At 41.7% G+C, this 25,450-nt stretch overlaps 1 protein-coding gene across 1 annotated transcript; it reads right to left on the reverse strand.

The window, feature by feature from the left end:
* Positions 1-7,553: 7,553 nt before the first annotated feature.
* Positions 7,554-25,371, reverse strand: parvaa (parvin, alpha a). Its single transcript, XM_076734167.1, has 13 exons — positions 25,068-25,371; positions 19,866-19,955; positions 18,984-19,054; positions 18,763-18,865; positions 18,425-18,565; positions 15,618-15,733; positions 15,330-15,388; positions 13,396-13,415; positions 13,227-13,288; positions 12,312-12,380; positions 11,730-11,831; positions 9,666-9,738; positions 7,554-8,588 (listed from the first exon to the last, which is right to left on the reverse strand). Exons 1-13 carry the CDS (start codon positions 25,201-25,203, stop codon positions 8,512-8,514), a joined length of 1,119 nt encoding a protein of 372 aa, XP_076590282.1. The 5' UTR covers positions 25,204-25,371; the 3' UTR covers positions 7,554-8,511.
* Between the last annotated feature and the right edge of the window lie 79 nt (positions 25,372-25,450).

Raw genomic sequence — 25,450 nt, forward strand, 5'->3', positions numbered from 1 at the left:
TGTTTTCTCTGCAGGGTTTAGTTTTAATCGCAGCTTCTCTCTGAGGGCCATGGTGACACAGCCTTGTGGGAGGCCGCCTGGCACATTGCTCCACTTTTTTACTTGAACACAATACCTTCACAATGCAACCTCAATAGTGTATGCTTCGGTTAAAAAAAAAAAGAGAGAAAGAGAGAGAGAAAAGCAGCAGGGAGAGGTTGCCAGTGGAACACAGGGCTTCAGGTACAGCGAGCCTCCTCTCCTTTGTGTTTTTAAATGCTCCCTTTTATAAAAAGGGGGTGCAGACCAGACTCCTTTTGAATTTTTGACATTTATTTGACGCATGGATAGAGAGTGTCATGCAGACCTGAAAGATAGCAGTTACAGGACTGAGGTTTAGGGGCTCAATTTCCATGATCAACATTGATCATGCTGCTGAGAGAGGGAGAGAGAATGGATGAACAAGTCAAAAGAGGTCACAAGCTACTTCCCTCTTCTGCTGCCTCTTACAGTAGGGAGTGCTGATCTGATCTTTGGGTCATTATGTGCATCATAAGTGATCAGGGACTATGTTTGAAACAGGGAACAGACTGCACTGCCCAAAAGGACTGCAAGTACAGGACATGTGCCCCAGGAATGAACTACAGATCAAACACAAGGTACTTAGAATGTTATTTATGGCACATCTATCGTACACACTTTAGTTTTTGTAGGTGGATTGTTTTATGAAGTACCTTAAACATATTTAAAGGGATTCTGAATTTGGTGTGATCTTTGCTGACAGATGAACGAGTTCTAGTATCTCCTCCAAATGATCCCACTGATTTTATGTTAATTAAATAAGAGAATAGATCTACATTTTGAGAAATATCCAAGTAGGCTTTGAGATGAGTTAGGTGAGGGGATTGATGCCACTCTCATGTCTGTGCAATTTCTCAAACATGAAGCTAAAATGTACAGCATTTCTGATACATCCCTGATGAAGCAGAAGTCAGTGGTAGCTGTGAATCCAACAGCAGCTGAGTGGACTCACTGAGTGCGTTTACATGCACACTCGTATCCCAGTTATTATCAGGTGTTTGGTTATACAGTGTATTTGCACATGTAAGATTACATCATATCATGGTTTCTGGAACCTGGGTAAGCCCTTATCCTGCATTTGACAAACATAAATATGCTAGCTAGAGTGGCTAGAAACCTGGGGACTGTGGTATGTAAACAACCAGTCTAGACTTTTACTTATGCTATGAGTGACCTGTGTTGAGCAGTAGCAGCACTAAAAGTAGCTGCGTTACTAGTTTAACTACATTTCTCAGTAGCGTGGTTGTAGCATCACTGTTTTCTGGTATAAGAGATGCTAAGGATCAGTAAGTTACTATACCGCCATACACAGACATGTATGTGAAAATGACTGAAGAACCTCCATATGATGGTGCCATCACTTACGAATCCTTGGGCTGATGTCTACAATGTCTCTGCTGGGGGGGGGGGGGGGGGTATGGACACACAAGCCTGATGGAACCATGGCAGAGGGTGAGGACGGGGAGGAATTGATCAGTTTTATTGATGACTGAGAAAACTCTGACTTGGACTGAAGCTGATTCAATGTAAAAAAAAAAAAAAAATGCTTGGATGTAGTAAACTACATTTGTTATGTTGCAGTAGCCGAGCTTGCAACATTTCTCTGGGGGCCTTTAATGGAGACTAACTGGTAGCTTGCCCAACACTGTTAGTGATGTTGCTCCAGGGATGCCAATGTTGGTATCTTGGTTGATCCACCACTTTCAAATACTGGATGGATTCCCATGAAATTCTGTAAGGCCAAACATGGTCCAAATGATGCTGGGGATCCTCTCTCACACCCAGCCCAGAGCTCCCTCCCCATGCCTGTTGTTAGTAGTCTAAACTGCAGAGGGTGAACATAGTAAATATTGCCCAAAAAACTTCAGAATGTTAGCATTCATTGTGAAACATAGTAGCATGCTGACATTTGCATGAATCCCAACTAAAGCACTTAAAGGCAGAATGAGTAGGATTTTCCTTAAAAACAATGTGTAGACTCACACAATAAGAATCGCTCTCATTCATCATTTATGACCCAGTGGAAGTGTGTGGAGGTGTCTGGATCTGCAGACCCTGCCCTCTGCCTGTATTTTCTTATTCTGCCATGTTCTGAATGTTTTCTGACATCAACATTTGGGCAGTGAGTGTGTAGCCTCCAGCCAATAACAGCACACATGGTGTGAGGGTGGGACGCGATGAAAACATAGCAACCAGGTGCCACATTGTAAGCACGCATCCTTCTGTTGTCACTGCAACTGACAAATCCTACACATTCTGCCTTTAAATGCAGCCTCATCTAGCGTGGCAGTGGAGCACAACACGTTTACAATTCAGATATACTTTTACATTTCCCAATATCAAATGTTATAGCAGTCATAAATCCAGTGCTCTGCCCCACGAGGAGTTACATGAAGCTAGACACGTGTTTTCCGTGTCAGAGCAGAGGGTGATTAGATTAATGGGATCTTTGGCTTTGAGAGAAGGATGCTTGTTTCTCATAATCAGGGGTGCAGCAGCTGGTGGCAAGTGGATAGGTTGGTCATCTCTCATGATGGATCTGAACTTATGGTTTTAATGTGGGAGAAGGAACATTCACATAGTTGATCCTAATATGGGTGACAAGCACAAGGCACATCTGTTAGGATGCTTCTTTGACAGCAGGTGCCAGAGTTCACCTTTCATGTGACTTGATATCCTGGATTTCATCTGAACAGCACTCTGAAGAGTGAGAATTTCGTTCTCCACTGCAGTCCTCCTCAACGCTCCTTCTGTTCCCATTTGGTGAAAATGTCATGGACATCAACATCCGTGCCAAATGGGACTGAGGCCACTGGATACAAAGCCTGTGAAAACGTCATTCAACCTCGATGCAATGCTCTGAACTTGTTCAATATAAAGGCACACTTGAGTTGGGCTGCATCTTGGCCTTGACCCTCAAGTTCTGAATGCTGAAAGCAGCACAGGTCCTGGCGCTGCGGCTCAAAGGAGCTGTAGTTGTGTTTGTTGTTTTTCTCCTTTCAACTCTAAACTCAGTCAGTCGAGGAATGCCAAATCCACAGGCCACTGCTTGTCATCAAGCTCACATATTCTGCGAATGAGTTCTCTTCAAAAGATGAAGACATGCGCAGTAGAGCCAAGCTGGAAATGTTGGGCATGCACAGAAGATGGATTGAAAGTCTTACTCATTAGGGACAGTAAGTCTTTATATCACTTATTACGTGAACAGAACTTTCAGATTCCATCTAAAAGTACACTAGAACAGAATTTATACCCAATAGCATTTCAATTTTTCTAAGTCTGGCTCTTCTGTGGTTTAGGTATAGTCTGAATGTCATTTCAACCCATGGATGGAAAACACAATTGCATGTACACTTGTGTTCATTGTGGTCACAGTGCATCCCCGACCACCTCGAGAGCTGGTTTGGCCAACTGGATCACAATCCATCCTCAGTGTGTCTTAGGTGCATTTCATCTGTACTTTCATGTGGTCAAACACTGTCTGATTGGAGTCTGAGGCAAGGTGTAAAAGGGGTATAACACAACAAAGTTCTGGACCAGGATGGTAAGTGAAACATACACTTATCACCTAAAAAGGACTTTGTAGTCGACCTCTTAGCACACTGCAATCAAGCAGATGATTGCGACCGGTTGGGAAGCACTGCTGTAGACTGTGTGCCATGCTAACACGTGTATTGTGAAGTTAAGCAGTAGTGATGAACACAAAAAAACATGATGATAAAGGAATAATGATTCACGTGAAGATGATGATTTGGAGGATATTCTGTACTCATATTCTTCAGTGGATGATCAGACGGACAAGCCACATCCTGCTGAGTCCAGACAGCCAGGAATTAAACTGGGTTCATCCTCTAGACTCACTACTGAGGTAACTCACCTGCACAGAAACGACAGAAAGCGACTGAGATGTGAGGCCTGCATGCTGCCAATCACAAACAATAATCGCAATCAATAATGTTCAATGAAGGTACAAATGCAGATGCACAACGAGGTTTCTGTGCGTTTCATGTAAATGTTGTATCAATATATGATCAATATGACTATAATATATTGGTATAGAGTAAGCTACCCAGCAGTATAAAGTAGCTGAGAGTATTTGTACACTGTGGTATTACCATTTTACTGAGGTAAAGGATCTGAATACTTCTTCCACCTCTGCTGTGTGTAGAATTGCACTTTCACAAGTATTCTGTGTCTCATGGCCCTTTTGATGATATAGACCATTTATTGTGACCCACTTGCATTAGATCATTCATATAAATTTTTCATGTATAGTAACAAGCTTTTGTATGGGCCCTTATCGTCACCGCGAGCTCTCAATGTGAGAGTACTTCACACTAGCAGCACGGAGAGCAGACACACACACACACACACACACACACACACACACACACACACACACACACACACACACACACACGTGAACACATAATGTGATATACTGTATGAGTCTTATCTGATAACACCTCCTTCCTGTCTCTCTGTTTCTGTTTCCCTGTCTCTTCTCTGAATGGCAGAGGGATACTGTCATGCAGTCTATGCTGAGATATTTATCCTAAAGACATGAGGCCAGCTTGGAAGAAATAACGGGAAAGGGAGACATGTCAGCACATAAACATATAACATCAATACACTTATGACTGATGAAGCAATCCTGTTCTACTTTGTAACATTACCTAAGTAGAGTGCCAGCAAAACATTATTGGGCTACATGGCCGAGCCTTTTATCTAATGCCACATAATATAATAATGTGATACTTTATTGATCCTTGCAGGGAAAACAATCTTTTCTCTTGCCCTGATTCATAAAGAGGTCAAAGGTCAATGCCAGCTGCAGAGGACCTGCTGGAGCGTTTCTCCTGTGAAAAGTTAACATTGGTGCATCATAGGAGAATCAACCAACCATATGCCAGACATAGTTTTTACTGATGATAGCTTTATACTCTCAAAGCTAGAAAGCCCTTATATAGACAGAGATAGTTGTTTTGCTGTGGCCAAATTAAGCCTTAAGTAGTTAAAAGTGATTGAATGACCTTACTGGGGGAGGTGGGCTAATTCAATAGATCAGTTAGCGATTACAAATTTAGTTAAATAGGTACCCTGTGCTGGAAAGTGGTTTTTTTACTTCATAAAGCGATTAAAATATTATCTGTAAACACATTAAAATTAGGACAGAACAAGTAAGGAATGATGGAAAAGTCATAACTGCAAAGCCTGGCAGTGGAACAAGCTGTCGACATTTGATGGTCATAAATTTCGTATAGCGAAGGTGTTAGCAAACACCCAGCAGACACAGCAACATTAGCATTCACTGGAGCTGTTCTTCCTGCCAACCTGGTGCATGAAAGTCCAATATTCACTCTACCTTTGTCTCTCTTTGTGTCTCCACCAACTCTGGAGATAAATATGTGGCTCTTCGCAGCCAAATGCTTGATTATATTGACCAGCTTGTTGTTAACTGTCTGCTGTTTGGTGCTGGGCAGGAAGCAGAGCAGTGAGAGTGAACCAAAATGGTTAAATTGTTTGCCATAAAACCAAAACAATGAGCTGAAAAATGCAAAGTGCTCAGTGGGGCTGAGAAGAAGTGCAGAGCTGGTGATAACTGTGCATGTGGACCACTTTCACTTGACCCATTGTTCATATTAAAATATAGATTGGTGCAGCTTTAAATACTAATTTTGGCATTTTAGAATATACGCTTTTCACTTTCTTGTCAATAGACACTGTAGTTTTTGTACAGATTAAATAAGTGAGATATAGTGTTAATAAAGAGCTTTAGAGGTGTTGGAAGGGAGATTTTTTTTTTACCTTTTGACAGAGCCAAGCTAGCCATTTTCCCCTGTTTTCAGTCTATATGCTAAGCTAAGCTAAGCTAAGCTAAGCAGATGTCTCCAGCTACATATTTAGTGTACAGATATGAGAGTAGTATCAATCTTTTCACCTGATTCAAAAATCCGTATTTACCAAAACTGTGATCTCTTCAAGGTGCAATAATAGGTTGTTTATTACTTATTATTACTTAATTCATTAAAACAATAGTTAATGTTACACCGTTTCCACCACTATCCGACTCAGCTCCTCCCAACTACAGACAGTTAAACCATTTTTTCTGGCGTTTTTCTGTCAATTTCTTGCATTTTTCACACTTATGAAGAACAACTTTTGGTACTCCATAAAGGCTCGGTTAGATCGATATGAACAAGTCAAAACATCAGCATTTTGAGTTTGTCTTATGGTGTTTCCTATACAGAAATTAACTTCTGGGCCTCCATCTGCAGTTCGCGCCACAACAAAAGGGTGACGTGACGTCATCTGCAAACAACCTATTACATAATGATAGACTGTAATCACATTTGCTCTTTAACTCTCGTAACAGATGAAACTTTCTAAACCAACATTCCCATCAGCTCTCCATTTCTCCATTACTGTGGTATCGTCAATCAGAGGAATGCAGCTCTGTGTCCCCATGTGACCCACGCACAGAGTGACAGTGTAACAATAATGCAATAACAGTAATGTAACAAGGTAATAAGTAGAGCTGCTGAATTGTTCCCTGGACGACAGAGCGAGTGGAGAGGAAATGATCATAACATGGTTTCACATCCCTCAGGATCTGTTGCAACTGACATGAGAGCATCTGAGAAGGCAATCATGACCGGATACTGTTACTCGTACCAAATGTTGCACTGCACTTCAGGCATTTAGTTGACACACACACACATACTACATTCGTGACAGTAGACTTTTTCGGTCTTCACATACCAAAATGTGGAGGTTTTGAGTGCTTCTTGAAGGTGAAACTTAATTCTTAATGAAAGAACGCTGCTGCTCAGGATTAAATCAGGGGCACTCACAAACCATCAACTGAATTAAAAGCCTATACAATATTCTCACCTTGAAATATGTTAGTCTGTACAATTAACAGATTCACACCTCATGTGTTAGGGACCGACCACACACACACACACACACACACACACACACACACATACACACAGACACACACACACAGAGGCTTTACTGAGTTCACAAAATACAAACACAAACTGGCAGCGAATTTAATTTCAAAGCAAATTGAAACCAAAAACATATGAAGTGTCTCTGCAGTGTGTGTGTGGATATCAGCAGAGAATACTGCAGTACCACTGTATAATTAATAATACATCAGCACACACACATTGAGCATATACACCCATTTCCCACCCTCACCTTTTCAAAAGCTATTGTGGAATGCGTGAGGAAAAATGAACCTTTTCATCCATTCGGTATCTGTCCAATCTATTTCAGTCTGTGTTGGGGTCAACTCCAATTCAGAAAGCATTTACACAGCTATCTCTATTTAGCTGAAAGAAAATTGCAGTGGAGGTTCACTTGTCTTTCTGTGTGGGCAAAATTGGAACAAATCTGACCCCAATATTTGTTTTGTGGAAAAGCATTCCTCTTTGCTTCCTTTGAGGGGCAAAAAAAAAAAAAAAAAAAAACGCAGCTGCATTCAGGGACTGAATGATTTATTGAATGTAATGCATTAAAATATACACAGATGCATTATAGGAAACGTGTTTGCAGCTTGAACCGCAGACACTTGTTGTCAAAGGAGTGAAATTGCCTTGAAAGTAGAACATAACATACATTTGATATATTCAGTCAGTATTTCATTTGTGTTGCACAGCGGAGTGAAATCTAATGTGTATTAAAAATATGATGTATATCATGTATTAAACTATAAAAGGCACAGTGACTATATAACGTTGATGCACCTCCAATTTAAAATAAGACACATGTGACAATATCAAACACTAGAGAGCAAGTGGCTGCAGAGTAAAGCCTTTATGCATTTTACAGTGTGAATTCAACAGAGCTTTGGTCAAAATATTTCAGATGTTCCTCCACACGTGCAGAGGAAATCTGTAGCATTAAGACAACTGTGGAGCACGTGCATCCAGCTGACAGCATTCACATGTTTAAAAAAAAAAGGCACTTATGGATGACAAACAAGAACAGAGAGAAGGAAATGAAATAAGTGGAAAAGTAAGAACAAGTGTATCAAAATGTACAATAAATAGATTTAAACATTTTCTTCTCTAGATTAAAAGATACAAGTGTTGTTCATCTAAAATCTCCCCTTCATGCTATCAATGCAGGGTGACAAAAGTCTTTACAGAATTACCTCTATCTTATTTAGCCCATCAGTGTCTTTAAGACTGTATAGCAATGCCCAATTTACAATTAAAAAAAACAAACATTTTGTGGCACACAAGCCAAATGTCTCTGCAGAACTGAAAAGGATAATATATACTGATTTGCGTGTGGTACACTGTCCAACAAGGACCAAATGTGATGCGTGCATTCAGATAAAAACAGATCTCCATTACAAATAGAAGGAAAAACATACTGTTAAGCTTTAACATGTGGTCCACGGTGTGAGGTGTTCCCTCTTCCTACAAATGGTGCTCAGTCTACGTTCCTGTACCTGGTGAAGAGGTTATAGAGGACGCGCAGAGTCGATTTCAGGTCGCAGTTCACTATATCTGAAAAAACAGAGAGGATGAAAGAGTTATATAGAGACATACATCCAGAGAGAGTTGAGATCTTGTCTGTAGAATAACGTCCACTAGACGAGACCTGCTGCAGACTGTGCGATGGATGCCATGTCCCTGCCTCTCTACAGCTTAATGTATCCACCGGGCAAATCTTTGCTCCAGCTAACAAGATTCAGCAGACGGCTGCGAGATGCTTTGGTTGTTGAAATATGATTACTGGGAATCCATTTGAGGCACAACACAATGCAAATATTTTAGAACCTTTTAGCTGAACCAACAGTGAACCATGTTGGACCGACATTCTGAGTTATGTTAGACTGCTGAGAATTTATTTCCTGCAATTTTCATATTTATCAAATGTGTGGAGTCACATGGTTTCCATTATTACACACTTCCCACATCTATTACTTAAAGCAGCATGAATTGATTCTTTCGGCCACTTGGGGGCAGTGTAAGCAGCTGTAAACACACCAATGACATATCATCATCTTATAAAGTTTGAAGATTCTGGTCGCCTGATGATTTTAAGTCCAACATTCCCTCTGCTCTCAGCTCTGTTTTAGTCTCCTCCAGCTCCTCGCTAACATTGTCCATCTTCCATTTGGTGCTGGGCAGAGTGTGCACACTGGGTTTATCAGAGCTTGACTCAAATCAGCTGCCTGCTGCAGCTGAAAGATGCTAAGTGCTACATATAGCTGTGATCCTCTGTGGATGTGTTACACCTTTCACATTACACAGCTACTTCACAGATTGTTAACATAAAAATGTTTGTTGTTTGTTTGTAAGATTGTTTCTGAGGAAAAAGAAGCATCGCTCTGTAACACCACTGCACAAACATGAGTGGACAGAGGGATATGTCTTTTCTCTAGCAAGTCATGTCATGTCAATTATAAGCGTCACACTCATCCACTTAAACTTCATTCATATCAGTAATTTAAGTTTATTTAACTCATCTAATTTTATTGTTTTGAATGATGAACTTCAGCATTTGGCTGCAGCTGTTATTTCAATACGCCAACTATATATTTAAGCAACATTTAGGTGAACAGAAATATTAGATCCTACCCTCCGGTCGGGGCTTTGGTCTCTCCAGACCTCCATCCTGCATCAGTTCAAAGGAGAAGGACACATTGTGGACCTGCAGAGAAAGACAAGGCTTAGCACACAAGAAAGCCCGACAGGAAGCATGTTCACTACTGTGTGTGTGTGCAAAACCCATGCACACACAGACACACCCACACACAACCTAAATTTTACACATGCAGGCAGAGGTTGGCTAATACATATCATGCACCTCCACACAGCTCCTGGCTGATAAGGGGACAGAGACACTGGTTGCTAAATCCCACAATATACTCTGGATCGATTCAATCGTGATACCACAGCTTCCTGTTTCTGCAAACACAACATGGCTCTGTTCTGTAAGACCATAAGCCTTCAGCAGCTGCACAAACACTCTGCTCCCTCATTTATCAATAGATACGTGTCAGCCGTGTCACTCAAAAACCGCCCAACTCCAAGAAAGTAATACTGGCATTTTTTTTTCATGTCATTACAAGTGTATGAGTAAAACATATACAGTGTGACTGCATGGAGAAAAAATGAACAGAATGGAGCAGAGCACACGGGGCTGTACAGTGTGACATACAAGCTGTTCTGAAAAAAAAAAAAAAAAAAAAAATCAGTCTGTGCATTTAATGGAGTTACAGCAGTAACACTTTGCTATGCGCTTTATACTCCTGCTATAATTCTGTGGCTTTTGCTACAAAACTTTCAACCTATGCAGCAGCAGTGCTATGAGCAAAAAAGTTAACGTACCGCCCAGGAGCAATTACTACATTATTCTGTTTTTTGCAGCTAGAATACAAGAAGACATACTGGAGACAGTGATTAGAAGGTTTTTCCGAGAAACTGACAATAACGGTGGACATGACTGATGGCTGATGTTCATTGAAAACATGCAGCCCGAATCCTTTTCAGGCGGACCGTTTACAGACAGAATTATTTGGATTTGCAGTCCCACTGCAGTTAGACAAGGGGACATGCAGTCCTGCTGAGGAAACCAGTAAGACGTCTAAGCCAATGTGACTCGTGAGCCATACGAAAATAAACTACAAGAGAGGAGGACAACCAATCAGAGAGTAGAGATGGACTTGAAAGATGTTTTCTTTTCTCTGCCCACTGTATCTGTGTGAATGTATGTGTGTGTGCTCACCTGCTGTGATGTACTAAAAGCTTTGCCCAACAAGGGCTTATTGTGTGAAAAGCATGACCTTAGCCATCTAATACAGTCAAAAAGAAAGGAAGAGAATAAGCCTTAAGTAGAGATCTACTGAGCAGAACCAGGAGTGCTTTCTTGCTTCGTGCTACTTTTCACAGCCCACCCTTGATGTATCATCGATAGGCCTCTACACACACACACACACACACACACACACACACACACACACACACAGAGTAATAGAGCTGAGCCCCTAAGCCACTCCAGTGTTTCCCTGTGCAAAAGGAGATTACAGATGCTGTGGGGCTGGTGCCTGTTCTTCCGGGCCAGGAGTGTGTGTGTGTGTGTGTGTGTGTGTAGTTGTGTACATTGTAGCACTGATGCCCATTCTGCTTCGCAGCTTGGCAGGGGCCACTGGCCAAGACCCAAACAAAAGGCTACTGTGGTGTCTCCGCAGATTGCCTGCTCAGAATACCGTAGTACTACAGAGGCAAATGGAGAGGAGAGATGGCTCCGCACTGAATGAGCTCTGGGGAAAACGGATGGCATTTATCAAGCTATTGAGAGGAGAGTCTTGGCTCGGAGTGCATGAGGCTCCTCAGAAATGGAGTATTGATTTAAGAGTGTTTCTTAAACTATAGGTCAGAACCAAAGATGGGTCACGGCCCTGTTTCTCATGGCCGAGCTTACAACCGCAAATCTAGACAACTGCTCATCCACAATACAGTAGAAAAAATGTTTGTACATTTTACTGAATTCCTGCTGTCATGTGAACCAGTGAGAAGTTTCTGTGGACATCTGATACTTCTTTTCAACATGAGGGCACAAGATACCAGCGTGTCAGCGTCAGAGTGTTTCTGTCATCGTTCAGCTCACTGATGGATACAGAAAAAGAAATCAAGCATTACCTTTTGGTCAAAATTCTCTGGTGTGAGGAAAAAGTTGTAGAGTGGAACGAAGTATCCCTCCAACAGTCCCATCAGCAACACCAGATAGACACCATCTGCAAACTGAGACAGGGGCAGTCAGGTAAGAAACACGTGACATTGTCTCAGATTGGTGGAAGTTTCCAGAAACTGAAATCTCAATGACAGATTAAAATATGCTGAGGGCCTGTTCATTAACAACTACCCTTAAATAAGAATATTTAGGACTACAAACATCAAAAAAAGCAAGAAAATTGTGCTCAGTGATGCTACTAGAAGTAAACGTAGTTGTATGCCTCCGCAACCAATCAGCAGTTTACATCCATGTCTGTCCCGAATACACATATTGAAGACTTCACAATCACCTGCAGCTCACTGTCAGCAAAACCAGCGAGCTTGTGCTGGACTACAATGCTTCAAATATGGATGTTGCTGCCAATTGTAAAGTGTGAATGCTTCTCACTCTCTCACACACACACACACACTGTACGCTGTATATTGTGTAGCACCTTTCAACACCCGAAAAATTCTTCCTGTGTGTGTGTGTGTAGGAGTTTAACATACCTGTGTGTCCAGTTCAGACACCTCTAGGTTGAGCTTGTTCAGGTGTTTGTTCACAAATGTGATCAGTGTCTGTGAAAACACAGAGGGAAAAGCCTGTCAGGAAAGCTGCCAGCATCTCAAACTAAACGGTACACTAAAGTAAAGTACACTAAAAGATCTGCAGACACAAACCTACATGCGCAAAACATAATCAAAAACAAATGTGTGAACAAAGTATCTCTGGGAGCCATATTAGACATCCTCACCACTGCAGCTATCCTGCTATTTCACGTTATTTGGAAAATAGGAGTTTGTTCAGTTGGCGAGGCAACTCCATGACAACTAAGCAAACTGCATCCCCTGACAGAGACCATTAGATGGGACTCACAGTGCCGCTAAAAAAGAAAATAAGAGGACTTTAAACTGACATATTTAGGGTTCAAGCTCCAAACGGGCTGTGTTTGTCTGTTACTGTCATTATTATCATTATGATTAACCATCATTATTTGCTGTGAGCTGGAATTAGCTAGAAATGTGAAACTTGGCCAAATAATGATAATGAAATGAGAGAAATGAGAGTTGACTTTCCCTGACACTGATTCCACAAAGTCCCAGACTTGTTCTGGAGTAGAGATAAAAGAGCAGAGATTTCTGAAGACTGCTTCCAAAAATCACAGGAACCCAAATAAGGACATAAATCTTATCAGATTATTTGCATTAAAACAACAATGAACTATACCCACACCACAGCAATCTCTTCTGGTCAAGGATCTGCCTCATTAACAAGGGTCAAAGTTAGCTGAAAAGAGTTAGAGCTGGCCCATGGAGTGGAGTAAAAAACACTGTTTGGCATTTAAATACACAAAGATTTGCATGTATTCAGATGTTATTTGCCATTTTTCCATCAGATAAACTTGAGATATCCACTGCACATACCTTTTTGACAACATTCAGTTTGTCTGGAGCGTGGTCAAACAGGGTGTCGAACGCGTCTCGCTCTGTGAAGAAAAATAAAAAGTGAATTATCAGTCAATAAAAGGGACAATGATATGTAATCATTCCTGAAGAAAATATTCTTCACAACACTCTTTTCATGAGAACATACCATGTCGGCCAGAGAAAGCCCTGAGAGAGATGAAAGAAAGAGGAGAAAAGAGACATAATATGTTAACCAAACAAATCAGAGGCACTTTCTGCTCATTAACAATTCTACAATTGAATATTCATAGAAAAAGATAATATGGGAGACAAGTGCTTCCAGTTCAATCACAGAGGAATGCAGAGAATGGAGGGATTATGTCACAGAACCGACAATACAATAACGTAGCAAGGGTATCAGAATTTGATTAACAATAAACACAGATGCACCTTGGGTATTAAAATAACCTGGGTATCATCACTGGGATGTTCACAATGACCACATACTATAGCACAATGCAATCATCTCAGCAGCACAATAACACTGTTGGGTATTGATACAATGAATGAAGATGTGCCTTTCTGTACGTGCAGCTTTTCTATGGGAATGGAGCGCCTCTCTTGTCCCTTATTACAATTATTGTTAGCACTTTGGAGGATGTTGCTGTTGGAAAGGGTCAGGTGGTTTTGGAGGGCAGGGAGTGCTGCAGTTTGAGTGTCCCTGAGATATCGCAGCAGGCAGGCCAGCAAGAAATGGCAGGCACACACACACTCACACACACACAAACGCACACACACACACAAACACAGTGTAATCTGTGATGGCAAAGGGAGGCAGGTCTGGGCAATGGTCCTGGTGGTGTGGTATTAACCGTATTTCCACTGTGACCATGTGAGTGTTAGTGAGCCTCAGTGTGTGTGTGTTACAAGCAGTGTATCTATCTACCATGACAAAATGTGTGTGCCTGTGTGTGTTGGCCTGCTGTTATCTCCCTTGTTGCTGCCATCAGGCTGCAGGACAGCCTCACAGGGAGAAACTAGAATTACTGCCTTGTGTGCTTCCGTCAACCAGTCAGGCTGCAGTTTACATCCATGTGTGTCCAGACTCGTATCACATGTGTAGTGAAGAATTTGAAGGAATTTGCTAATATATATTAAGTGTCTTTATTAGCAAAATGCAAGTTATTACTATATAGAATGGCACAACGACAATCACCTGAAGCTCAGTATCAGCAGATATCAGCAGCTACGATATATTTATATCACAGTGAAGAGCAGTGATAGCAGCTCAGTCCTGCTCTTTGTTTGTTTTGGGGACATTCATACTCCAGCAACGGCAGCCAAACCTGCGTTAGACACCACTGCATTTGCCCAACTCGTGGCTAATTCTTCACATCCTCAAATCCTTCTCTCCTGTAAAAGCGATTGTAATTTTGTTGCTTCTTGGGCTGCATTACATGTTGGTATTAGTACAGTATCATCATTAGCAAAACTGACACATCATTTTCTCCACATCCATAGAGTTCTGGTCACTTGTTAAGTTTTGGTCTCCTTAAAAGTGTGGGTGGAAAGTCACAATGATGTGGGGGTAAACCTCTGCAGAGGTCCCACGGGGGAGAGCATGCAAGTTCAGCCAGTTAACTTTCAGTGGGCGGAACTCGATGCCTGCTAAAGAGCTGGACCATGAAACCAAACACAGCCACAAGCCACTAGCCTCAAGCAGACACGAGGAGGGGGCTACAGATCTGATAAGCTCCCTTATCAAGATTTTTTTTTTCATCTTCAAACTTGTACAATAATACATTCTTAAAGAAACACGTTGGTACCTCTGTATTCAATGTGTCACTTCTTGTAGTTTATAGAAGTGTCTCTGCTTCACAGTTAGGCAAGTAAAGTCAATCTACACTCTCACAATCAAGGCAGTGGCAAAGTAGGTCAGAAAAACGCTCAAATGTTCTTTAAGCTAGCATCAAATCCACTTTTGTAGAAAGTATTTCTGTCAGTGTAACAGAACTATTTACAGCAGTGTTGGATTTTGCTTGAGTACCAATGTCTGTCTACACTGCATCTCAATGCTACACATGCTCTGCGAGGTGTAAAGATGAGTCTAAAAGCACATACTCTGTATTGCCAGTGATTTCCTCTTGAATTTGTCTGGACTGCAGGATGCCCTCTCTTTTCTGAAAGACATAAATGGGGGACAGTATGTTAAGATTCTCATGAATGTGACGGAGAAAAATGAACTGACTGGTGAAAACTGAAGTGGGAAAAGCCAAAGAAGAATTCACAGCAGCGGAAAGAGGTGTTATGAAACCAACACTGTCAACAAAGACGGCGACTTGTTATGCAAGTAAGTAGACATACACTGTCGATTCAAACTAGAAAGGCTTCAAACAGTGCTACACCCACCTGGACGACCACTACTTGAATCGAAACGTGGTCTGGCAATCTGATTGGTGCTCTGAAGTGTTGCGACAGCGCCACCAGAAGGTGCAGAATGGCAACTATACTCTTAGCATGAACCGCTACGGTGAGAGAGAGAACAATAAAATAACAGAAAAACATTAGTTACAGGAGGAATAATGTAACTGATGCAAGCAGCTGACAAACAGCGCATGTGACATAAACGAACATGTGAATCAACGTGAGTTCAATCAACATTATCAACCTTTTCACTTACATTTAAAGCCACTAACCATCTGCACATACTTATAGTATGTATTTACCACCTTTCAAAATGCACTCATGCTGGTTCCATGCCTGTATGTATAGCAGTATGTGCACTATTACCGATTTTGCCTCAGGCTGTAGGCACTGGACCGCCAAATAACATCTCACATATTTTCCGTTATTTTTCACACTTTCAAGAATTTTGAATTAAAAGTTTTACGTGGCAAGTCTTCAACTGCCTTGAAATGATATTTAAAAAGTCACAAAAATGCAAAAAAAACCACAAAAGCTTTGCAGGGGAAAAAAAGGATTTCTAATTTCTGTGTCTGAGCGCGTTCAGTCAGACATACTGCACCACACGTCTTCAGCCATCAAATAGGATTTACCTCTGGATACACAAATCAATCAGGATCAATAAAGTGTTTAAAGGAAGACTCTGACTGCACCCCATGGCAATGCTAAATCACAGAGAGCAAGCTAAAAGCCTTCATAAAGCTTATTAGATCCTCACTGCATAAGAGGAGCCAAATAAGTTATTCTAAGGCTTCAGAAAGGGGGATGAAAGTTGGGGCAAACAAAAGTGAATTGATTGAAAGAGAGCTTCTCAAATAAAAGGACTGCGAAATAAATTACATTCCATCTTATTCACTGTGCTCTTAAGCATTTATGAAGATATCTCGTGCGAATAGCTTTCAAGGCCAAACTTTTACCAGAGGAGCATTTAAGAATGTCATATTATTTGCTCTGAAATAAATTCATTTGATACGGCCTCTCTCTAGTGCACTATTTTCAAAAAAATCCATTCTGTTCCTTCTCTTAAAGCTTTTCTCTTTGTCTTGACCATGTCATGTATTTTTTCTGCCTCACTCATACAGTAATCTGCTCTTTGGCCACATGCCCCACACCCATTTTTCTCCACCTTAACCTAACTCTCCTGTATCTTATATATATATTTCATCTAATGACATAGTGTAAGAAAAAGACAGCATGCTGGGAACCTGAAAGTTATCATCATTAGTCAGATAAAAAAGTGCCATCAAAGGAGACCTGGAGAGCTCTATTGACATGCATGACTACATTTGCTGTTGTTCTCAATTGAAATCTTACAGCTCAGTAAGGAGCAAATTAATCCAATGGCAAGACAAGTACTTTGAGACATGAATCCTTTAAGTGGCAGCCTGAAGCAACCTGGGATGTACTGTATCTAGTACTCTCCATGCATGAGGGGGACAATGAAAGTCATGCTGAGAGATGATATTGATACAGCATGCACAACAGCAGTGCCATGGTACCAGAACACCTAAATGTAATACACTAGTCATTAGTTAGATCTGGATTTGACAAGTCCAAGTATCTGCAAACAGGGCTGATGAGAGTGCCGTAAAACAGTGAGCATTTGTATTTTCAAGGACTTGCAATAGATGATATTTGACAACCCATTTAATATTCTTTTTAAACAAATATCTGCATGTAAGTCCAACGGCCCCATTTTCCGTGCAAGTGGTACAACCAGTGCAAAGCAGGCGGTCCTGAGCACGTATGTGCAAAGTGCAACAGGGCCAATCGGAGGGTGAAGTGATTAATAAATACACTCTCAGCCAGTCACATCACTGGTTTCATCGCTCTGAAATAAGTGAGCCAATCACAGTGACATGATGACAACAATATGAACAAATGGCAAAACGCATCTTCAAGACATCATAATGTCGTCTTTAATCCGCCGTCTCTTGCATGTGCATATTCTGTAGCAGCCTGGTGTTGTTTGCATGTGATTTCATGAAGGTAGACAAAGTTGGCAACTGAAGGACAAACTTGTCACACAGTATAAAGCAGCTGTGGACTACAGATTATGTAAGAACCGCTCATATTCATTTCCAGATAAATGCAGACTGATTTATCAGAGTTTCTGCTTTAACCACATTAAATGTTATCATTTGCTACAGATTTAAACGCATCCACTAGTAGAAAAATCGCAAATGTAATTTTTATTTTGTTATTGCAGCACATTTGCTCTTCACAAAATCTCCCCATTGGCAGCAAAGTCACAGCAGTGCCAGAATCAGACGTGTTTCTGAGATGTCTATTCTCAGTACGTCTAATACAGGGTTTTCACAGACCGGCAAAGCCAATTTCAAGGTCAGAAAAATACTGGTGGGAGCCCTGCCTGCTCTGGCCATTTTTCATAAAGGAGTTGTTTAATAGTTCTATCATACAACATTATCACTATCCAGTTCATTCAGTGTTTTCAGGTTGAAAGAGCAAATTCAGCAAATTGAACCAATGGAGAAATCAGTTGTTTCATTGACTTCACTTCTACAACTGCACAAACCAAAGCACCACACTGTACTCTGTGCGCTGTACTCTCAAAGCCGTTCAACTTGTCAGCAAATAGACAGTTCACAGTGACTGGTGACAGACAGCACACTGCAACAGAACAAGACCAAAACCACGTGCCCTGTAGAGAGACTGGTTCACTGCAGAAGAAAACAGCAGTCGTATACAGTCAAACAAATAAACAAAACAAAAATATTAGACAGTATCCTTACAGTCAACATTCCAACGAATGTTCCTGGTGGACAGTTTCAGTGAGTCATTGATGCGTTCCAAAACAGTCTGCAGCTTCTGTTTCTGGGCGATCTCCGACTGGGTCACCTCGGCCACGTTCAGTTTCTCACCTTCCAGCTTTTCTGAAGCACAAGACACGGGCAGAGACACAGAGCTTCATACTAACACACATACAATTGTTACAGCACTAAAACCTTTAATTCAGCATGGATTTGATGTCAGCACAGTTCAGGCATCTTTGCCTCTTTGTAAAGCGGTAGTGATACAGTAAGAGCACAAACTGTGGCATTTACTCCACATGTATGGTTCAATTACTTACCAAATAGTTTCTGCAGGACCTGTCCATCATACAGATCTTCAGCCAGATCCTTCACAATGATCCTCTCCCCCACCAGAACGTCGTTTATCCAATCGATCAGCACCTACGTAGGCAGAATAAAAGACTAATTACTCATAACTGAGATGCAGCACTATACAACCCTGTGCTGGAAATGACTGTATATCCAAGATCAATGGCAGATTCAATCATTTCAACCTTACCTTCATGAGCTCCTGCAGTTTGCGGTCATTCTTGGAGTTGGGGTCCACCATGGTGCGCACTTCATTCTCCTCTAATGGATGTGCAGAAACAGGATAAATGTTAGAGCTGAGAAGGAACATTTTATTCTAAGGTGAGGAAGACCAGCAACACAACCCATACAAGAAAACAGTATTTAACAGCATCTTAGATAAACTATGCATTTCCAGAAAGCCTTTTTGTTCCCAAGTAACCACGTCAGAGTGGCAAAATGAGACTACTAAATACCCAAGAAGGTGTAACAAGCTCAGCGCCAACAATCTGTACATTAGAGTCATTTTCAACACACTAAACAACTTAAAGAGACTTACAATATCGTGAGAGGGGCATATCAGGTAAAGTCCCAACAGTGGGCACATTATCGTTGTGATACATTTGTACATGACGTTCAGCCTGTATCGGACTTGTTTCTGTTCGTTAACCCTTCCCAGTTTTAATGCTTTAATACAGCTTCACACAGTCTGTGTCTTGGCACATGTGGTACAGGAAATCAGAAGCGTATGTTCCCCACAGAAAGCTTTGGCAGCGTGTCAGTTTGTTGACTGCTGGCTAAAAGGTGGTTGTCAGATTAGCCGAGCTCTTATGGTGGTAGAACAGACACCAAACTGCCAGAAGCCAGAGCTGGAAGAGCTGGAAGAGCCTCCCATCTCCTCTCCTGTTTGAGCACATTAAGCCCTCAACATGCCTGCGGCACCTGTCCACAATCATTGTTGAGTACACAATGCTGAACCCCCACACCGTAATGTGTGTGCATGTGTATGTATATATATGTCCACGTGGCCTTGAAGCAAACACCTTTAGGAAATGTGTCTGAATGTGTGTAATGTGTGAGCACATCAGTTTACCTAGCATGGTGTCCTCAGGGTCCAGCTCATAGTGGGAAGGGCTGAGGGGAAGGTTGATGGCATTTATCCCCTCCTCCTGAAGCTCAGACACTAGGAGAAAGAGATACAAGCGTTATATGAGAGTCATGTAGATCGACTCACGCATCATGAAGACACTCTTTTCTTTTCCTGTCAGGTTCAAGACCTTCTCTGTTTTATCATAGACTACTTTTAAAAGGACAAGAGTAGCATTATTCTAGATTGTTCTTATTGTCAAAAGTTCCCATGATGGGACCAAAACCAACATTATGTATTAGCCCATCTCTCGATATTTTTGAGAAAATGCCCGAACATTGTCTGTGGCAGCCGTAAACACACTGAATGAATAGTTACAGTAATAGTTTATAAAAGCCAATCAAGATCTCCCAGAAGCAAAAACACGACCAAAGTTGAGGAAGTTCATTCACCGAGCACAAGCTAAACCTGCCGCCAAATGTAGCCAGAATAACACTGTCTTCCTTTGGAGCCACTTAAAATGCCAATCAACTGCTGCAGAGAGTAGATCAGCTGAGACAAAGGCAAAAACCTCCCTTGCTAATGACCACTTGCAGTGCTGAGCATTAGTTTGGACAGCTCCCTAAATGTTCCCTTGATTCCACAAACAACCATTAGACCGAACAGACCCTCTGTCAAGAGCCATTTTACATCAGACAAACTAGAGTTGCTTCCTGCTTCTCAGCGGGCTTTACAGAAGCCCAGCATGCCATTCTTCTCAGTGTGTCAGATACCTGAGGAGGCTTGATCACTGCTGATCTCTGTAAGTGTGTGTGTGCGTGTGCGTCTGCTGAAATCATGGGGTGAACATCCTGTGCATTTCTCTGCCTTCACTGGAACAGTATCCTCTTAATCAACACCATGCACTTGTGTATGTGTCGATATACAGTATGTCTGCATGAACACACATGGACCTACATATCACATCACACAAGGGTGTGAGAATACTCCTACAGAGCGGCTGATGGCTCACTTTGTTCGATCTGTGAACAACCACCCATTCACCCAGCATAACCACCACTGCTCCAGTCAGGCTGACACCTCTGTTCACTTCTTTAACTGCATGACACATAGAACTGTACAAAATCATTAAATGGCTTAAATGGCAAAACTAGATTACTAGCACCAAAAAAAATACGAAACAAAAAAAAAACAAAACAATAAATTCATCTCCAGCTATTCTGATAATTGATTCAACTGAAAAGTTACCGTTTCTAACCAAAAGTACTCATCTGCATTACTGGTGACTGTTACTACCCACCCCTGGTTCTGAAGCCAACCAAAACATGAACCAGTGGTTCTCAACAGGCAGACGGCGGCCCCAGTCTGGACCCAGACTGGATTCCTATATGGACTTGGACCTTTTAATAATAAACTATTGAGAATTATCAACTTATGGAGAGTTTCTATCTTAACTGTTACGATCATTTCTTATTTCTCAGACAACAATCTGAGGAATAGTCAAAGACAAGTAATTTCACATAAAAGTAGACCACAACATGGACAGACTCTATGTTCATTCTTCCAACAGTTCAAAACCAGAATGTCTTATAGAGTCTGAGTGTTTTATTGCTCAGGAATTCAACTTTTCATTAGTAAGTAGAGGTGTACCAATCAAATTCTTTGGCCCTGATCCCGATGCAGATCCTCTCATGCTGGTACCTGCTGTGCTGATGCTGTGTCTTAAGTTGAGGTAAATGTTGAATAAATATGCAGCCAACACATTGAAATAACGTTTACTGTATAGCCTCCTAAATCTGACACATCTTTTTCACGAGTTACTTCATTAAAATCCTGACGGTCCTGACTCAAAACTATTTAGCTAATTAGCTAAAGTACATTAAGTTAAGTTCAAAAGGAACAAGACAACTCCAAAAACTGATGCGTGAACTGACCAGATGGAGATAGATGAATACTTTATTCATCCCCAAGGGAAATTCACAAGTTAGAGAAAACATGTCACTCTATTGTTGAGACTAATGACACACTGAGTTCACTGACACTCGCAGTTGCACACACGCTGATTTATTGTAACCACTAGCTTCCATAGCAATTAATGGTGGGAGCAAAGGAGGAAGTCAGGCGACATGGTATAAAGAGCAAGAAAGTCATCATATGAAGGAGGTGGTGTCAATGGATGGGTCAGACTAACTCAGGACTTTCACCCAGGAGGCTGCTGCTTGGATCTCACGTGAAACCAAAAGTCAACATTGACTTATTTCAACTTGCATAATGTACTTATTCAACATCAAGTACATAACAGCACTTTGTGATGATCTTGTCCTACACACGGCCATGCAGTTTTGGTGCCTAAACCTAAGAAAACCGTAACCATTTCATAACATTGATAACGTGACAACAAAGGTCCGGTATGCCAATCAATCTGGTACCCTTCGGTCATATATGTCACTCCAGGAGTCATTGGCAATCAAACTATTCATGTTTAGGTATGAGGAGGCTTTGCTTTATTTGCAAGCAGAAAGTTATTCTGAAAATTTGAGAGACAATCTCTATGCAGGCCAGTCGAGATTTGTTACCAAACAAGACAGAAAGATATGAAAGTAAATGATGAGTCATTTCAAATTTAAACTGGATTTCGTGACCAAGGAAACTGATTTATTTCTAGTAAAAACATATAATTAAAGAAACACTGAAAACATGGTAATTAATTGGAAAATAATATAAGGTAGAAATTTCAAAAGAGCATTCTTGGGACCCAAAATTCAAAGCAGGAACTGCTGATATCAGATTAGGAAGAATCTGAGAGTTTAAATGAACTGAGGAAGGAATTTGGTCCTGAAAGCAACCATCTATTTAGATTTTTATAAGACAGGGATAATTATGTGACAGAAATAAAAAGCAATCTGACAGATTGACAGATCCAAGAAATATCCCAACACAGGATTTACAGATCCATAACACTGTAGTTGTCTACCCTCAAAGTAAAATGGGAAGGTTAATGTAGAAACATAATATTGGCATTCTGTGCATGTAATACAGCACACATCTACAAATTCCAGGAAACTGATGGAATTTGGTTAGAAGATACTTAAACAGCAGTCTTGCCAGTTGCATGTGCACATAAATGGCAATCATACCCACATCTTCTGGTCATGTGACAACATGACCACATATTTTGGGATAAAATATTAAACCTTAAGAGCCCTTTCAGGTTAGGACATACCTCAGCACAGCTACATATTATTTCATGGACTGATACCAGAAGAACGAAGAAATTCAATGTTGAACAATGATGGCTGTTTCAGTAGAATACCTACATAAAACTTTTATAGCTACTGTCAGTGGCTGACGATTCCCAGACTCATATGGGGATAGAGCTGCTGTAAAAAACCACAACAGCAATTTGCACAATCTGATTTTACTGTAATTATCACTTGCGCTATTTAAGGATGAGCAAGTATGTTGGAGCCTGGGTTCCATGATTCTGGAGGAAGTGTAGTGGGTACATTAATAGGCAACATGAAGAAGAGAAGACCATCTTACTACTCCAGTCATCTTATTCACCAGCTATGCCTCCACACTGGTATGTCAGTCTGTATTATCACTTTGCATATGTTTAGTGCAGATTTGATTTGTTGTCAGTATAAGCAGAGGCGTCCTCAGTGTCCTCACTGCGCATCACTCCTCCCCATCTGGGCCAGTGCCATAAAATGAGAATACGCTCTTATCCGCTTGGTTAAATAGGGATGACAATAAAAAGCCACGTCAATGGATGAGCCGTTCAGGGACATGTGTTGTGTGATGCCCACATGTAAGGAAAGAATCCATGCTGATGTTGAGTCCTACCTGGAGGGCAGAGCGCTCCACAGCCCATGTCTGTCTGTCTCCGTCCCCCAGCCTCAAGCATCCTCTCCTGGCTAGCAGGACCCGATCTCTCCTCTGCAGCTCATCATCCAAAGGCTGAGCTCGCACATCTCTAACACCTGACACTGATATCAATTCTATATTTGCTCTATCTACACAGAGGCATGGAATTATATATTACCTGTCCTGTTTCATGTGCTGTATTTTCTGCTTAAACTACACTGCACAGACGGTGTCCATCCCTTGTTGCTAATGCTCTCAAACCCCCTGACCTTCTCTTTTCATACCATCTCAATCCTGTCCTATAGCTCTCTCTCTTTTCATCCTGTCTTTACTCCCGTTCAAGCCGGAGGTCCCTCTCTCCGTGGCACACGCAGAGACTGCCATAAACGTCACAAGGACTTAAATTTAATCAATGATGTACACAAGAGCGACCAGCCCACGTTTTCCATCAAATCAAGGAACACACTGCACTCAGTGTATGCGTGCGCGTCGAAAGCACGAGCCAGCGTGAACATAATGTGATTGCATGCACGTCCTGGAGACAAAGGCAGCATAAAATGGGGCTCAGCTGTGCAACAGTATCCTGAACAACACAAACTAATCATCCAATCGAAGGAGACATTTCTCATTCGATGATAAAACCTGGCCTTTAACAATGAATGTCAGGCTCTCTGAAGCCTTTCAAAACAACCCTGCGTGGCTATAAACTGAGCCGGGCTTTTAATAAGAGCTTTTTGATAGTTACAGTCCAACATAGCGAGGTTTCGACCTATCATGAAGGAAGGTGAGGTGAAGTGGGAGCTCCAGAGCTGCTGTCCTGTATCTGACCCTGACCTCTGACCTCTGATCGGGCCTTGGACAGCCTCTGTTTGGGGGGGCTCTGAGAGAGGGAGGCTGCTGGAGCCCTGCCTCAGTATGTGACGGCCCTGTGCTCTCTCATGCCTCATTCCTCACTTGTTAATAGTAGCGGATTCAATACCTTACATGGATACAGACACAGCCCGCGGCCATGAAAACACACGCAAGCAGCCACACGCTGTACTTTCTGGCGTTTCTTCGTGATAACTGTGTGTTCAAAGCTCGGTCAAACACATAAAGCAGCACAGAGCAGTCATGAGCCTGTTAGCTGCCTGGAATTTAGCTGCGTGGTCGTATTGAGTTTAGGACTCGAACACAGTAAGACCCGCGACTGCTGTCTGTGATGATGAAAACATTCAAGTCCAATAAAATTCGTAATAACTCGATAATTCATCTTCACTTGTGAAAACAACACAGTACGACGGGCCGACGACGGTTGTAGTAGTTTCTAGCGCATTTCTTTAGCCAAGTTAGCTGTTTTACCTTCTTTAGCCTTTTTCCTTCTTGCCAAAGTCCCACCAAGTTTTCCCAGGAAGGAGTCATCTTTCTTTCTGGAGGACGGAGATTTAGGCGTCGGGGATTTCGGAGAAGACGGAGACTTCTGAGGCGAGGACGCCATGGTCGATAATTTATTCCGGGACAGATACCACAAAACTGTACCAGCTGAGGTGGAAAAAGTTGGATGGGAAGTCAAGTAAATAAAAAAAAAATCAGCGTCCACTCCCTAAAGCGGAAACGGAATTCCAGACATTTTCTCTCTAAGCTGGCTGTGAGAGGCTCCTCCTCTGTGGAGGAGGGCAGGGACGGCAGGCTGCTGACCGCGGGAAGAGGAAGCTGTGCAGAGGCCAGGACCAGGAGGCATCGCT

Source organism: Chaetodon auriga, chromosome 6, assembly GCF_051107435.1.
Source record: "Chaetodon auriga isolate fChaAug3 chromosome 6, fChaAug3.hap1, whole genome shotgun sequence".
NCBI lineage: Eukaryota > Metazoa > Chordata > Actinopteri > Chaetodontiformes > Chaetodontidae > Chaetodon > Chaetodon auriga.

Excerpts from the sequence above, each read along its gene's own strand:
- parvaa (XM_076734167.1), bottom strand. The coding sequence starts at position 25,203 with ATGGCGTCCTCGCCTCAGAAGTCTCCGTCTTCTCCGAAATCCCCGACG. Across the intron at positions 13,289-13,395 it reads GGCTTTCTCTGGCCGACATG|AGCGAGACGCGTTCGACACC; the intron begins GTATGTTCTCAT and ends TTTTCTTCACAG. Across the intron at positions 9,739-11,729 it reads CAGAGAATTTTGACCAAAAG|GTCCACAATGTGTCCTTCTC; the intron begins GTAATGCTTGAT and ends CTTTCTCTGCAG.